We start from the raw sequence: 17809 nt of genomic DNA, 5'->3' as shown, positions 1-17809 counted from the left end.
CTCCCGCTTCAGCTGACACTCTCTCTCACACATATCGTATTGCTCCTATGATGTCCGTGTGTTGGTTTGCTCTGTCTTGTTTTACTTTTGTCTTGTTTTGTTATAGTTTTGTTGCTGCATTTGGATCTGCTCTTTGTTTTTTGTCTTCTCTGAACTTTACACCGCATGGTAACAAATATAAACACATTTATTTGTTGAATGGCAAGGTTTAGAGCTGACATCAAAAATGATTCAGTAAATGATTCAATGACAAATCCAAATTTTCCTTCATCAAACTTATTTTCGCTGTTCTTTATGTCGTCTTTATAGCTTCTAATTAAGCTAATTATTGTAGATTATAGTGTTTAATTTTAAACAGAAATTTGAATGACTGAATTCTGAACTTTACTACAGTTATCTACCTACTTTAATGGCTGTTGAATTATTCTTCAGTTTGCATGATCTACATTACAAACCACAAACAAATAGACAATATGACACAATACAGTATTTATTTATAAAGCACATTTAAAAACAACCAAGGTTGACTAAAGTGCTGTACTAAAGACAGAAGCAGAATATAAAGGAAACAACCACTTAAACGGTGATCAAGGAGTATTATAAGTGGGAGAAATTAGATATGTCTTCAAAACAGACTTAAACACATTAAATCGACGGAGCAAGTCTAATGTGAATTGGTAGAATGTTCCAGAGTTTAGGAGCCGCGAATGATTGATCACCTTGTTTTTTAAGGTGTGTTCTGGACACGGTGAGTAAATTAAGATTATAAGATCTCAATGATGGAGAGGGGGGATACGGACAGAGCATAATAAAGTTGTAAAACCAGTTCGTATTTAATGTGTAGCCAGTGAAGTGCAGCTAAAATCAGAGTTACCGACTCAAAGTTGCAGGTATCAGAGAGTAGTCTAGCAGACACATTGTGTACCAGCTGCAGACGAGAGAGAGAAGACTGAGAGATGCCCAAACAGAGAGAGTCACAGTAATCCAGACGTGTTGTTATGAAGGCATGAATCCCCGTTTGAACATTTCTCTGGGATGAAAATGGCTTGACTTTAGCCAGTTGTCTGAGGTGGTAAAAGCAGGATTTCACCACAGTACTGATCTGTTTGTCAAGTTTTCATCAAATACAACACCGATGATTTCCTGCCCACTGGGTAATATGTGGAGCCAAACATCTTACATGGACATTTAACAGAGAATTTTCTTTGCGCCCAAATATAATCACTTCAGTTGTATTTTCATTTAAATAAAAATAAAAAAAGCTTGAGAGACAAAGTTTAAGCTCCTCTTAAGTTAGCCAGGAGTGGTTTTAAGCCATTTACGTCTTTTTGTTTTAGTCATCCGCATATAGATGGAGGGAAATGTTATATTTATTGCAAATGGAAGCCAGGAGAGCATATACAGGGTAACCAATACAGGCCCAAGGATTGATCCCTGAGGAACTCCACAGCTGAGAGGAATACTGGATGAGGATTGATGGCCAATGCCACACTAAAACATCTATTGGTCAGATGAGAACAGAACTACTCTAAAACTGTCACGTTGCTGTCTCTAGACATGTCAACAGAACCTTGTGGTCAATCAGGTCAAAAGCAGAACTTTAATAATGCCATAGATTTCAATATGTTATTGTATGTTTGTCTTGTTTTCCAGTCAACTAATCACTCTAAAATGCTTTACTCGTATGTATTAGCTCTTTTGTTTTGGAAAAATCTAAATTAAGCATTAAATTTAGCATAAAATGATTTTAAAAAACAGCTTTGATTGTCAAAAATATCTATAAATCAGCAGTTTTCCATATATTCTTATTTTATTTCTGCGTTTCAACTGCATTTTGGCACCTTAATCTTTCTTCCAACAACTTTTTGGACTATTAAAACCGTGTAACAGTCATGAAGTTGTAAAAAAAAAAGATTTTATGAGCATTTATAATAGTTAAAAGTGCTGTATTGTCTGCTTTGTGTATCATATTACAACCTTGCTACATTTTCAGACTTCATTCTCTAGATATTAGTTATTATATATTATATAAAATTTCCAATATATTGATAAAAGTCACTTTGTTAAACTGTAGAGTTGAATTTACAACATCAAAAGTGGACAGAGCAGAGATCAACATCCCATAATGCAATTCACAACCACAAAATATGGAAATAACAGATATTTTTATAGCGTGTATATAGTGAGAAACATAAAAAGTAAAGGTGAAGGCAAGATTAATTTTCTAAATATACATACACAAATGAATAGTTTGTTCCAGTGCATGTGCTCTGCTAAATTATAACTTTAATGTGATTCACAAAAACCTTAAAAAGTTAATAAAGACTGAAGAAAAGCCTCTGTGCAGTTTTGAAAGACCGAGTAATGCTGAAGTCAGACTCACCCAATCCATCGCTCATCTGTAATGTCATACACCCAGGATAAACCCCTTGATAAATGTTGGTAAAATCAGTGTCTCTTCAAAGGCTTCGGTGCTTTTATTAGCTCTGTTTGCTGTCAGCTGACGTAAAGCACATAGTTATCACTTGGTGCATTGTTAATGCATTCCTCTTTTACCAAACTGGATATACGTACTTATACAACAATGCATTCCAGCACTGCTGTGAAAACAGGTTGTTGAAAAAGTGTCTAATTTTACTCAGATGATCATAAAATTATATCATAGGCTACCTTATGGCATCTACAGAAAGTGTTAATGTTATATTTGCTGTATATTAAGTTGAAATCATCATTTCATCTATTATCTCTTACATGATTGATTTCTTTTCAAACGTGTCTGCATTTATTTCTACAGGCGTTCACATTCTTACAGACAAAAAAAACAATTAAAGACAAAACAAAGGCACTATAGAGAGTTTAGGATGACATTGAGGAGAGCTTTGAAAAGAGGGAACACAAAGAACAAGAGGACAATCAAGATAAGCAGAAATTCAGATCACTGAATCTGTCTTAACTCAAGAAATCAGAAAAATAGCTGGTGTGTATGTGAGGACTTTCATTTGAAATATTATCCAGCCATCCTTTCCTATCATGTGAGTTCTTGTCCAGCACTGCAAACACAAGCTTTCCTAATGACTTGTTTCAAGCTAAAATATGTAAAAATACTTTAATGAAGAAGCATTTTCTAGACAAGCAGAACATATGGTGTTGTTTTCAGATATCATATGCCAAAACTAAGTGAGTTTTTTCCTAGATCAAGCAAAGTAATCTGCCAGTGGAGTAAGTGAAGTGATCTTGTTTTTCATTTTGACGTCAGATCATTTCTCTTACGCTATTGGCAGATTATTTTGCTTGTTTTAATGAAAAACTCACCTAATTTTGGCTTGCCTAGAAAATGATTTTCAATTTAAGAGTTTTTAGATATTTAGACTAGAAACAAGACCAAAAAATCTACTTAAGAGAAGCATTTTTACAATGAGAAGTCAAGTTTTAATTATACCAGGTGGTTTTTCTGGTTTTATTTGAACTTCACAGTCTATTACCTGACCTGATTTGTGAGTTGTGTGCATAACCTTCTGTCTATCTACGTAAGGAATGCAGTCAGTCCCAAATGTGCTTTATTTTTAAATAAAATAGATATGATATATTCATTTTAGTGATTTAGCAGCTAAACCAAACCCTTACTGAAATTCTGTTTGACACAATGTGTTCCTCACAATGTATTAAATTACACCAAGTTTAAAGTCGAGTCACATTCTTTCAGAGAGATCGCAGATATCAACAGACAAAAATAGCCCTATCAGTAATAGCATGAAGCTTCGCCAGTTTTTAATAAGAGATTCGTTAAATTAATGTATTTGCGTTATATTAATGAACAAGATTACAAAATTAGTAGCTTTTAATCTGCATAAAGATTATGCCCAGAAGATGATGGCAAATTTCACAAAGTCTACTGCTGTTTTAAAAGGAAATGTTATTATATTACAGTTTACAGTCTCTGACACTGCAAAAATGCCTCTCTTATTTGAGTTTTTGTCTTGTTTCTAGTTCAAATATCTAAAAATTCTTTAATTGAAAAGCATTTTCTAGACAAGCACAAAATATTGTGAAGTTTTCAGAGGTAACGAGTCAAAATTGAAGTGTTTTTCCTTAAAAAAAAAAAAAAAAAAAAGCGAATTATTCTGACAATGGGCTAAAGCTGGCAGCTAGCTCTCTGCAACTCAAATGGTCACCCACTGAAGTTAAACAGGGCTGTGTCTGGTCAGTATCTGGATGGGAGACCACATGGGAACACTAGGTTGCTGCTGTAAGTGGCGCTCAATCTGCGGTCTGTGTGGGTCCTAATGCCCCAGTATAGTGAAGGGGACTCTATACTGCTCAGTGAGCGCCGTCTTTCAGATGAGACGTTAAACCGAGGTCCTGACTTTTTCATGTCTGCGATTTAATAAATTTAAATATCTGCACATAATGCCTCTCTGATAAGGTGCGATGTGTTCATTTTGTTCGCTTTGTTTAAAATTAAATTTAACAAATCATTAAACACAGAATCCATGAAGAAAATCAGTTGTTCTAATCATTATGTTTTGATTTGATTTATTTTATATGACTCTTGTTAAAACATTTAACTCTTAAAAAAGCTCCATCTAAATCATATTCATCCTTGTCTGTTTAATGGGTAATAATAAAATAGTATTGGGCAATAATAAAAAGTTAGTGTTTTCCCATGTATCAGATGAGATGTTAAATCGAGGTCTCGACTCTCTGTGGTCGTTAAAAATCCCAGGGTGTCTTTCAAAAAAGAGTAGGGGTTTAACCCCGGCATCCGGGCCAAATCAGCCTCTGTCCATCATGGCCTCCTAAAGCCTGGTTTGTACTCTGTGCACGCAGCGAATGTGACACCATCGCTGTGTTTGCCGAGGTTCACTGTGGGTGCACGTGACATGGTTTCGGCTGGCGGAGCGCATGATTTGTTTTTTTTGTTTTTTGAGACTCGAGCAAAGAGTTCGCACAGCTCCGCGTTTGATTTGAGTTGAATATGAAACACTGTGAAGAGATGTTGTCTTGAACGGGTAAGCCTGTACAGACACTTATATGATCCGTGATGATCATATATGATCCGGGGGGATGGGGGCATCGCTGGGGCACTTCTGATCATTAGGGAAGGGCACTTTCTATCCAAGACTAAAAAGGGCATGTGCACTGCACAGGTTGAGCCCTATGTGTGCACGTGCCTGTCCTAGAGAGAACCAGATGATCAATCATTTTTGGCTAGAAATTGCTACAGCCGTGGGAAAGGAGGGAAGTTTTTGTTAAAAGGTTTGGAAAAACTTGAGGGATGAGTTTGTTCAAGCCAAAAGAGGCCATGGCAATAGTGGAGAACCAGTACACAAATACAGAAATATGTGTTTCCACCAGTTATAGGTTTTACACTGATGTAAACATTAGAGTTTAGAATTTAAAACAGTTTAAAAGTTATAAAACTATAATTAAGGAACAAATCATTTATTTGATATCTGGGAAAGGAATATTTGAGTCTATCAGTTTACAATATACTGATGTCTGTTCCTCTAGGCTTTATTGGTCAGGAATGTTGATCATTACTGCCTTTTTAGCATAAGTAGAGGGCAGAAACTAGCCAGACAGTAATGTGTGGAGCGAGCTAGAACTAAGAAAACATCAGTATATTTTAGTGAGTGTACTTTTTTGCTTTTCGTACTTGCAATAAAACCAAATATATTTGTAGAGTAACTCATGTTCTGTTGTCAATAATATTTAACTTCAATAGGTAGAACTGTCCGAGATACAAACAGAGGCAAGTGATGCATCAAAGTTTGAATTAAAAAAATCGTGAATGGTTAAAAAGTCTTTATAATCATTAAAATAATTAATAAAAAGTAATCAGTTTTAAATTATTAAATGATATTAATGTTATGATCTAGTTCCGGAAACGTTCTACTTCTCTGTTTGCATGTCTTTACGGTCAATTTCTTTTTACGCCCCCTGTCGTATTAAAAAATAAACCTGCTGGTGTGCGGTCCGGTGCAATATGGCTGCTGTCGCCTCATCTGTGGATGCTGCACACTGGTGCTAGATGAGGGGATTCCCTCCAAACATGTGTACAGCACTTTAAGTGTCCAGAAAAATAATATATAAATGTTAGAAATTATTATTATTATTATTATTATAAACACAATAATCTTGTGTCAAAAGGAAAAACAAGATTATTTCTTTCCCCATTGGCAGATTATTTTGCTTGTTTTAAGGAAAAGCTCACTTCGTTTTCACTCAGTATTTCTAAAAACAAAACTTTGTTTTACTTCTTGATTTAATAATTGTGAGATATTCGGACAAGAGAAAAAATCTAAGTAAGAGAAGCATTTTTGCAGTGTACACATGCTTGAAAGTACAGATACAGACAAATAAAGAAGTATGTATAGTTTTTGTTTTACATACTTTCTATGTTCACACGTGTTTTAAAGCAGTTTACAGTCTTTACAGTTTTGTACATAAACACTCCTGAGTTTTACAGTCTGTGGTGCTCATTTTCTGTTCAAACAGCTTCATGCAGTGGTGTGTTAGCAACAGCAAGGTTGTTGAGAAAGCAAGAACTGAAATAAACGGTCAGGGAAAGCATCAACAGAAATATAACGGCCACAAAAATCAATGTAATATACAATATTTATACCTGTGATCCAAACGGTATCATATTTATTGTCAAACTGAAAGTGCTTCATACAGTATCAAACCAGTTCTTCCACTGTTTTCCCAGCGTCTTTGTTTATTTGTTGAGCCATTTTGAGTGCCTTGTCATATGATCTGTTTGACGCTCAAATACCCTGCATAGTTTGTTAAGTAACCACAAAACACTTGATCTATTTTAATTAGCAGGAAGTTTCTGTTCTCTTCATCAGTATGACGGCTTCATGGTTTTGACAGCGTGCTCATGATTGTGACTTGATGCATGAGCGGGTAATTAAAGGCCAGGGTTTTAAACACGGGCACTTTCCTTGTGTTTAGCAGAAAGATGATGCTTTCTCTTTCACACTTATCAGCGATTCCTTCTCTGATGGTGTCAGTAGATAATGGCGAGTTTGTCAGATCTGCAGGTATTGAGGGTGTGCTGTTTAAGCAGCTGTCGGTGGAGTCTGAGTCGTTCTTCTGGCTGGGTTCATGAGCTGATGGGTCAGTCACTGGATTAGGAGACGATATCAAGTCTTCATGTGTGGATGCGACAGGAGAAAATGCATTAGAGATGGTGTCTGCATTAGATATTTGCTTCCCCTGATTGGTGGAGTTTGAGGTCACCGCCTGGTTTGACTGTAAAAACAGTACAGAAAAAAGTTACATGAAAATGAGATATTTTTATGAAGAATATCTAGCTATAATGCTGGATTTGCATAAATCTTTCCAGCTGACCCTTTTAGGCTTTGATCTTTGGAGCTACAAATGCCTATGTGTCAGCATAGTGGCAGATTCTAAAACAAAACTACTGTCCTATGCTAATGAGGGAGAGATGGTCACTAGTGGGCGGGGCTTTCCCCCTCTGAGGACAAGTTCAAAGGGAGAATGTCAATCAAAGTGTTTCTGCAGACAAGTCTGAGTAAAAAAATGACAATAATAATTTTTACAATGAGAAGCTGGCTGTATTCACACACTGCAGACACACAACTAACCCATTTATTAGAGCTATATTTGCATAATTGGTCCCCTTTAGGTATTCAGGTGAGGAAATACATACAAAGTTAATGCAGATGTGGGAATAAGAGCTCAATAATACATCAAGATCAAATCACTTGTGCGATTTAGCAAAGTCTGTGCCAATAATCACTAACTACAGTTGGAAAATACAACACGCATTACTGTGAACTTTAAAAATAAACTAATTGTTAATGTGGATTGCTTTCACAGTTCCTTTATTTTTGATGTAACCTATTAATAGTGATGCTGACATACAGTTTAAGTCAGAATTATTAACCCCCTATTTTATTTCTTGTTTTAATATTTCCCAAATCATGTTTAACAGAGCAAGAAAATGTTCACAGTATGTCTGAAAATGTTTTTTCTTCTGGGGAAAGTCTTATTTGTTTTATTTCGGCTAGAATAAAAGCAGTTTTTAATTTTTTAAACACCATTTTAAGGACAATATTATTAGCCCCTTTAAGCTCATTTTTTTCCCGACTGTCTACAGAACAAACCATCATTATACAATAACTTGCCTAATTACCCTAACCTGCCTAGTTAACCTAATTACCCTAGTGAAGCCTTTAAATGTGACTTTAAGCTGTATAGAAGTGTCTTGAAGAATATCTAGACTAATATTATGTGCTGTCATCATGACAAAGAGAAAATAAATCAGTGATTAGAGATGAGTTATTAACACTATTATGATTAAAAATGTGATGGAGAAATCTGCTCTCTGTTACACAGAAATTGGGGGAAAAAATAAACAGGGGAGCAAATAATTCTGACTTCATCTGTAGATAATTGGGTATTGATTAAGTAATAGATCATCGCCGGTTATTACGTACTGACGTCATTTATCTCATGTGCTATATCGCAGTAGAATACTATTGGAACGAGGCGAGGGCGAGTGTAAAATGCGAGAGTAAAATGCTTCGACTACTTAAAAAGCAGACAACTATTCACAATTCACTGCATGTAGCACGGCCCGGCCCGATAAAAACCCTGGCCCGACAGTGGAAGTGTGGAAGGTCATAGGGACGTAACTTGCACAACATCACTCAGAAAGCAAGAGGAATTATATTTACATTAGTTTATTTTCTGTAAATGCTCGTGTTGTTCTGTGCCTGTCCTCGAGTTTTGTTTAAAACAATCAAAAAGAGTGTTTACTTTGAGCAGGTAAAATTAAAGGCACAGTTCATATATCTGACTGCTTGTATTAAAGGACAACATTGTGTTACAAATAATATACTGTACAAATATGAATATATTGAATTGAATGAATTGCCATTAGACATTACATGCTTTGCAACAAGAAAAATGAGGTTTAGAAAATCATTTAAGAAATATTTCATGTCTTTGTTGTTGTGTATTAATGTAATTTTTGTGTTGTGTTCGATGCACCCCAGGAAGAATAGCCACTACCTAGTAGTGGCTAATGGGGATCCTGATAAATAAATAAATAAAAATAAAACTATATTTTAAAAAATTAATTCAGGAATCTTTGTGTTGTGATTAAAAAATCTAAAACTGTGTATGGAAAGCATTGTCAATGCACTGAGATATCAAATTGAATCCAATCGATGGCATGATAATCGTAACCGAACCGTGAGACCTGTGTGGGTTCACACCCCCGTAACATATTATAAAGATATAATAATTCATTGTTAGTCATAAATAAAATACAGACAGGTTGTGGAGGTCGAAACTTTTACAATATCAATAATTATTTAGAGATTTAAATGTTCTAAGCAACAGTAAATTATTTACAGAAGGTTTAATATGACAGAATATGACCAGTGGTCACATGAACATGTGGGAAACTGTAATTTTCCAGGTGTGGTGTAGTTTGCAGGTTACCTGAGTTAACAGATGGTTGGTAACTAGTGTAGACATTACCTGTGGAGAAGGTGTCAGTGAGTCCTCTTGATCGGTAGGTTCACTAGGAGTTGAATATTGCTCCTGTATGTCAGTGCTGAAGGTCTCGAAGTCTGAGGCTGTAAACAAACTTGTGTCCACTGCATCAGTCGTTGTGGATGATGGTGATTTATTTGTGTTAAAACTGACCAGAGAACTGTCATCTGTGTTTATGACTGTGAAGATATCTGCAGCTGTAGATTCAGGAGCCTCTATATCAGACATTTCATTGGAAATGCCAGTGTAGCTGCTGGCTGAGATCAGTTCTGCGGCTGTGTTCAGAGTTGATGCGGTTTTATTGTGATTATGTGAAACGTGCTCTGTCTTCTCAGCTGAAGCGATGGAGGCTGTGATGGAGCTGTGGTTCTCAGTCATGAGCGTGCTGAATGGGTTCAGACTGTCTTCTGATGTATAGGATGGACGCTCTGTTGTGGTATGTGCGGTGTATTTAGATGTACTGCCTGATGGGTCGGGGACTGTCAGTGATGATTCAGAATGTTTCTCAGAGTTTCTGTTAGTTGAGACGTCAGCTGTTAGCGCGTGTGTTTGGACTCTAGTTAATGTGCCAGGAGTTGAGGAAATGGAAATGTTGCTCTCTGAGGTTTTCTCTAGACTAGAATCTGGTGTAGAAGATGAGAACTGTGGAGATATTGCATCTGGGGTGTATTTGGATGTATTGTCTGATGGTTGTGGTGATGTTGTAGCTGTGTTTGTGTTTTGATCCTCAGCACTTTCAGTTGTACCAGAAGACATTGAAGGTTCTGCAGGTGCTGTTAGATATGTGGAGTCAGCAGTCACAGTAGTGTCATTGGTTGTATTCACATTATTCTGAGTCAGGTTTGGTGTAGATGTGTTTCTGTCAGTATCGCTCAAAACCCTTGAGGTGTTTGATGGAGAGATGGAGTCTTTATTTGTGGCTGTGTACTCGGATGTATTGCCTGATTGGTCAGTTATTGGCGTTTCAGAATATTTCTCAGAGTTTCTGTCACTTTTGCTGGTTGAGGCTTCAGTTGTTGGCTCAGGTGTTTGGATACCAGGTAATGTTACAGGAGCTGAAGGAATGGAAATGCTACTCTCTGGGGTTTGAAGGTTGATTTGGCAGTAGTCTGGTGGAAGACAAGAATTCAGTATTCCTGCAAGTAAGAATGGGAAATGCTTTTGAAAGGACTGTAAGCCAAGGTGAGACAGCCAATAGATCTTATTTCCTGAAATACATGCAACATTTATGTAGCAAATAAATCAATCGTTCACACAATGTAGTAAATGGAAGGGAGGTATTAATCGATTTGTACCAGTGATTTTATTTTATGTCACACTTTGCTCTAACCTGTTACCCAGCACTCAATTTTGGGGATTTACACCCACCTAACTTTAAATAGCAACAGTTCCTGACTCCAGTAAGCTACAAACACAAATTAGGTATCATTGGAAAGAAGACACTGGCGAAGTTACATGTTAAAAATATCTGAAAGGTTATGCATTATGGAGTCATGAGAAAAATAATATTGTATTGTTTAATATTTCATTTTTCATATGCAAACACAGGAAAACATTTATGTAATGTCCTAGAAATAAATATGACTTGAAAGCCAAGTGTCTTATAAGTTTATTTTTCAAATTTGATGACGATAGAATGCAAAGTGAGATTTCTGTAAAGTTTTATCGGTATCATACCTCAGCGTCAAAGGCATTTTCTTAAAAATGACCTTCCCAAAGCTAAAACATTGACAGTTGCTGAATGATTTGGTCTACATTCACAGTTCATGTATCTTTGGAAAGAAGACCCTCTGGGCTTTATTATCCAACATCTAGAGATTATAATGCTCAAAATGAAAAAGTTATCGGTGCTTGAGAAATTTAAAAAAATAAATTATTATTTCATAAACAAATATGTGAAATTTTATCTGGAGCAATACAGAAAAATAATAGGTCAAAAGCCACACATCTCCTGAGTATATGTTTGGAATTAGATGCCAATATGATGCTAAATGAAATTTCAGGATTTTTTTTTCTGAGACTGTCTTGTAATTTCCTCTCTATTTTTGTTTGTGTATAACAGTGGTCACCAAACTTGTTCCTGGAGGTCCGGTGTCCTGCACATTTTAGCTCCAACCCTAATCAAACACACCTGAACAAGCTAATCAAGCTCTTACTGGGTATACTTGAAACATCCAGGCAGGTGTGTTGAGGCAAGTTGGAGCTAAACTCAGCAGGGACACCTGCAGAAGGTCTGATGTCTGATGAAGGTTTTTAACAAATATTTTAGTCTTGTCACATACCACGAAGTCTTTAATTGTAAACTCAGATTTTAACCCATATTATAGTTAATTACCAAGTAAATGCATATCCGTTAGATTTTTCTTTCACTCTTCTCGTTTACAGAGCCCAGTTGTCAATTAATTTATTTGTTCTAAAATTGTGTTTTTTGATTATTTGTTCATTGTATATTGGATGTTTTGTTTCTGAATTAATGCATTTATATTTAAGAAGTTTTACCTGTTGTGCCATTATGGAAGTGGTTATAAGGTGACCGGAAATTAATATCCCGGAAGATATATGAGGGGAGCAGAAGAGCATTGTTGAAGACTTTGTCTGGGTGAACGTTGGCGTTAGAGAGGGATTTTTTGCTCTGCTTGTTGTCGAATAGTGAACTGAAGAGAGCTTATAACATCTAGGATCCTGTGAGGATAGCAATTTCCTCTGAGTATCAACAGACTATTTGTTGCACTGTGTTCACTAAATACAGCGTGAGCCACTAAGGCAGAGATCTGCGAGTTTGCGTCGGTGGACCGCAATTGAGAATCACCAACGACTCCGGACATCCCAGCTAGCGCCCTGAGAAACCAGGACATCTCAGTGCTCCTCTGGTAGTGCTGGATGTGACGCACTCTGCTGACGCTCTCCTTTTTCTCCACGCACTAAAGCTCTAGTTCTAGAGCATTCCCTGGCTCTGGTAGGAGTGAACTATGGTTTATTTGCCCTTAGGGTGAAGCGGCAACTGTGTGTTATGCCACTAGGAACACAAGCACCGACACAGGCCTGCAACAGGGTTTATTATTTCTCAGTTCATTTATATGGTCTATTTTTGAGCTTTTCTGAATGATCTGTTGATTGTGCTGTTTATTTGAGTTTACAAAAGAAAAACAAAGCACTTTATTGTGAAGCAAACCTTAATTTCTTTTGTTTGTTTATCTTTGTTAGTTACATTGTGTTGAAGTAAATTTGGAATTTAGTAATTATGTACCAAATTGGTTATGTTTATTATTCATATTAATTGGTATCAGGTTATGGCTTATTTTTCGGGGTAAAATACAAATTAAGAGGGATCTAATTTATAAGAATCCAGGGCCCTGCCCTCGCCATAAGGAAAGGGCGCTACATTTGTTTATTAACATTTGGTTGATATGAAATGCAAAGTTCAAGCTGATTTTACTAAATATTTGGCCATTTTATTATTCCTAAATATTCCTGTATATAATCAGAAAGATCCCATTAAGCTGCAATATCTTCTACCAGCGAGTGCTGGTTAAAACAGGCAGCATAGACAAATTTGCAAAGTCATTTGTGGCTAATAATGACACACACACACACACACACACACACACACACACACACACACACACATTTTCTGAACTGCACTCACCCCAGAGGAGCAGGAATGCTGCATTACGGCCCATGCTGATCTGAGAAACCTTACACAACCACTCCTTTATCACATTTGATGGAAATCTCTTCCCATACTGAAGGTTGAGCTGAAACCTTTTACCCTGTTTTTAAGAGGAGAGGCACATTCTGAACGCAACATACGAAAGCACTGAATCCTTTACATCACATGACGTACTTTAGAAATAAAGAAATCTGATCAAATACTGCTACCATTCATACTCTTTTAATGTCAATACTGACAAACACTCCGATAGCAAAGGCTGAAATAGAGCCCTATGATATCTGCAATGCCACAAATTGTGAAATCGTGTCATCTTTTATCCAGTGTTTTTGGCTAATGTTCTTCAATCCTGTGCAATCAAATGTTAATATTAACTAATGTCTATGAATATTAAACAGCAAATAGATATATAAAAACTACATTTATTACATATATATATACACAATTACATTTATAAAAATTCTGCATTACTACTGTACAGAGCACTTTTCAAAATATTTATAACAATAATACAAAAATATATATAAAAAAATTTATACAAACACAAACAAAAATAATATTTATATTGTATATTATTATATTACTATGTATATATATATGTGTGTGTGTGTGTGTGTGTGTGTGTGTATTAATATTAAACAAATAAAATTTAATATATTTATATTTATTTAATATATTTATTTAATATTTAATAATATATAATATGCTAAATACTATTTTTGTATTTTATTGCTGACAATGCAACAAAACACAAAAATAATAGTTATAATGTATATTATCATATTATTTTTCGTATTATATATATATATATATATATATATAAATATATATATATATATATATAAATATATATATATATATATATATATATATATATATATATATATATATATATATATATTTATATATATATATATATATATGTATGTGTATATATATATATATATATATATATATATATATATATATATATATATATATATATATATATATATATAAACATAAATAATATGTAATATATTATTATCATATTTTATTTTATTGCTGACAATAAAACAAATATTATTTAATGTGTTCCTCATAAACTTTTATTGGTATTTTTTATTATTTATTTATTTTATTTTTTTTAATATAAACTTGTATTACAATTTTGGTTCTCGCAACACATTTCAATAAAATTTATGCCAGGATCAGTTTAGGGCAGTGATCAGGTGATCTGCTGAATGATGTGATGTGACACAGGTGATGTGTACAGGTGATGGTGATGATGATCTGCTCATCAGGAAAGCTCTAGTCCTTTAGGATCAGAGATGGGTCGAGGATCGCCAGTTTGATGATATGAGAGGAGATGAGTGAACTGCTGAAACACAATGATCCTCAGAGAAAGAGAGGAAGACATGTGGATATTTCACCTTCAACAGTGCAGAACAGCATTAAAGACTGAAGGAATCTGGAGGAGTTTCAGTGCGTAAAGGACAAGAGCGCAAGCCTGAGCTGAACAACTGTGACCTCCGACCCCTCAGGGGGCGCTGCATCAAGAGTCCTCATTCATCTATAAGCAGATCAGCACATGGGCTCAGCACTACTGCGCTAAACCTTTGTCAAGCACCACAATACAGAGTCACATCCACAAACGCCAGTCAAAACTGCACTGTGCCAAGAGGAAGCCCTATGTTAACAGTGTCCAGAAGCGCCTTCTCGCAAGGACCATCACACAGTGGAAACGGTCAGGTGAATCAGTTGTTCAGGTGTTTTTTGGGAGAAATATGTGCTTTGTGCTTCAAACCAAAGAAGAAGAGGATCATCCAGACAGTGTCCAGCAACAAGTCCAGAAGCCCGGCTCTGTCATGGTCTGGGGTTGTGTCAGTGCTCTTGGCGAAGGTGACCTGCTCTTCTGTGATGCTCCATTAATGCTGAACAGCACAGAGAGATTCTGGAGCTCAATATGCTGCCTTCTGCTCCAGGGACGCTCATGCAGCGTCCAACAAGACAATGCAGAAGCACATTCAGCTCACTTTACAGAGTCCTGCTGCAGAGGAAGAGGAGACGGCTACTGGACTGGCCTGCCTGCAGTCCTGATCTGTCTGCAATAGAGAATGTGTGGCAAGTGCGACAATGAAGCTCTCATACTGTTGGCCATCTTAAGACTTGTTTGCAGGAGGAATGGGACAGAATTGCCCCTAAAACAGTTCATCACTTGGTGTCTTCAGTCCCTAAACGCCTTTAGTTGTTATAAAAAGGAACGGCAACATTATAAAGTGAGAAATGCTTTACTGTTACAACTGTTTGTGAAATGTGTTGCAAGAACCAGAACTTGAATACCTGTTAGTTTAAAAAAATAGCACACACACTTATTAAATAATGTGCTGTTGTTTTGTCTATGAGGTGCTGTGTAAGATGCGTATGAGAAAGTATTGCATGATTGTCACACAGTAGGGGAATATTTAACGGTTCATGAGGTAGATGGCCTACAGACGTTACACTGTAGGTCACACTACAAACTTTGAAATGACTTTACTATTTGTCTATATGTAGATACAAACACAGATTTTACCAGAAAGTGCCTTTCAATCGCTCTAGATCTTCTGATTGTCTAGATTAGCTGGCATAAACGGATTATGGCGTGATTCTGCATTCACAGTGGCATGAACCGTTATAGGGGTGATCAAATGTATTTTTATATGATCTATCATTTTGATTATTCATATTATTGTTTAAGACACAGATCAGAGAAAGCGATTTCTCACTATTACAGTGCCTCAACCCAGAAAAACGCAATTTCTTAAAGAATATACACGAATATGCAATTTTAAATATGACACTGGTGATCGTGTTTGGTAATAACACAGCGTATGTTGCAGCGATAGTATTTCAGAAGTATATCAGTGTCAAATTAAAGCTCTTAAGAGTTTCGCAATCAGGAGGAGGAAACAGACGAAAGAAATGACATTCTTCAAATACCACATACTCACCAACAGCAGAGGAAGATGGCGGAATAAGTCAAAAAGACAAGTTTTTCATCAATCTTCACGCTCTACCTGCTGTCTAGTTTAATTACTTTACTTTCAGAGGAAGATTTTATGCATTATTTCCATTTCTAGCACTGAGTGTGTCGTTTCAGAGAGCAGCGGGAAACGAGGAGATGAACCTGTCTGGGCAGAATTTCCCCGTTTTTTTGAAAGCCATCATGCAAATAAGTTTCTCAAGAGTTTGTGCATCAACAACAGCAGCTTTGTGTCACAACGACGCAAATTCATAAACCATATGCAAATGCTGACCTTCGTGCATCACTGATGAGTAACTGTTCAGATTATTCAACATCCAGGCACATTTAAATTCTTTTAAAAAACATTTCCCCATTTTTGATTCACAGGAGATTTTTCCAACACCTTACTAAACATCATACAGCATAGGCTTTAGTAAATTAACAAACTTCTTTTAACAAACATTAATTTACCGTAATATGAGCTGTATTTTACTGTAATATGAGCTGTATTTTACCGTAATATGAGCTGTATTTTACCGTAATATGAACTGTATTTTACTGTATTATGAGCTGTATTTTACTGTAATATGAGCTGTATTTTACTGTATTATGAGCTGTATTTTACTGTAATATGAGCTGTATTTTACTGTATTATGAGCTGTATTTTACTGTAATATGAGCTGTATTTTACTGTAATATGAACTGTATTTTACTGTATTATGAGCTGTATTTTACTGTAATATGAGCTGTATTTTACTGTATTATGAGCTGTATTTTACTGTAATATGAACTGTATTTTACTGTATTATGAGCTGTATTTTACCGTAATATGAGCTGTATTTTACTGTATTATGAGCTGTATTTTACTGTAATATGAGCTGTATTTTACTGTATTATGAGCTGTCATACTGCAATATGAGCTGTAACTTGACTACTGAACTTGACTTGATCTGTTTCTCATTTTATCTCCAGAGTAACTATGCTTTCTTTTGCAGAATTTAATTTATGGAACAAAAATGCCAGAAACCCAGCAAATACACTTAATTTTAGGCTATTCTTTTTGTGCATTTCGGTTAGTAAATAGTTTAAGGCGGCTGTCACGTCCACACCCTGTGTTTATTTATTTCTGTTTACTTCTGTTTCTCTTCTTATGCTCTTAGTTATGCTGTCAGTTACTATGGTTATTTACGGTCCACAGCCCTCGTCTTATGATCTAAATGAGTTTAATTGTTCTCCTTTCACATACAGCTGAAGTCAGAATTATTAGCCCCCCTTTTATTTATTTTATTTTTTTTTTATATTTCCCAAATGAACAGATGAACAGATTCAGGAAATGTTCACAGTGTTTCCTCTAATATTTGTTCTTCTGGAGAAAGTCTTATTTGTTTTATTTCGGCTAGAAAAAAAGCCATTTTTAATTATTTTAAAGCCTTTTCAAGCTCAATATTATTGGCCCCTTCAGCAATATTAGTGTTGGATAGTCTCCAGAACAAACCACTGTTATACAATGACTTGCCTAATTACCCTAACTTTACCCTAATTACCCTAGTGAAGCCTTTACATGTCACTTTAAGCTGTATAGAAGTGTCTTGAAGAATATCTAGTCTAATATTATTTAC

At 35.7% G+C, this 17809-nt stretch overlaps 3 protein-coding genes across 4 annotated transcripts in view; 2 read left to right on the top strand and 1 right to left on the bottom strand.

The window, feature by feature from the left end:
- Positions 1-17809, top strand: part of alpk1 (alpha-kinase 1) — an 859942-nt gene that overhangs the window by 199799 nt on the left and 642334 nt on the right. The window lies entirely within an intron of this gene.
- The window catches only part of si:cabz01076231.1, a 758238-nt gene that overhangs the window by 569981 nt on the left and 170448 nt on the right, over positions 1-17809 (top strand). The window lies entirely within an intron of this gene.
- On the bottom strand, positions 6223-16383 carry si:cabz01085394.1. 2 transcript variants are annotated; one of them, XM_021478118.3, is made up of 4 exons: positions 16177-16377; positions 13181-13304; positions 9520-10670; positions 6223-7257 (listed from the first exon to the last, which is right to left on the bottom strand). In XM_021478118.3, the coding sequence occupies exons 2-4, from the start codon at positions 13212-13214 to the stop codon at positions 6862-6864; spliced, it is 1581 nt and encodes a 526-aa protein (XP_021333793.1). In that variant the 5' UTR covers positions 13215-13304; positions 16177-16377; the 3' UTR covers positions 6223-6861. The 2 variants fall into 2 exon arrangements, with proteins under 2 accessions (XP_021333793.1, XP_073763908.1); XM_073907807.1 differs by having other exon boundaries at positions 6235-7257; positions 9481-10670; positions 16177-16383.

This window comes from Danio rerio, chromosome 7 (assembly GCF_049306965.1).
Source record: "Danio rerio strain Tuebingen ecotype United States chromosome 7, GRCz12tu, whole genome shotgun sequence".
Taxonomy (NCBI): domain Eukaryota; kingdom Metazoa; phylum Chordata; class Actinopteri; order Cypriniformes; family Danionidae; genus Danio; species Danio rerio.
This window is presented reverse-complemented; position numbering and strand designations above follow the sequence as displayed.

Coding starts and splice junctions, on each gene's coding strand:
- si:cabz01085394.1 (XM_073907807.1), bottom strand. CDS start 13,214: ATGGGCCGTAATGCAGCATTCCTGCTCCTCTGGG. Junction 10,671..13,180: donor AGCATTCCTGCTCCTCTGGG/GTGAGTGCAGTT, acceptor TCTTACTTGCAG/GAATACTGAATTCTTGTCTT. Junction 7,258..9,480: donor CCAACCATCTGTTAACTCAG/GTAACCTGCAAA, acceptor CTGTTTTTACAG/TCAAACCAGGCGGTGACCTC.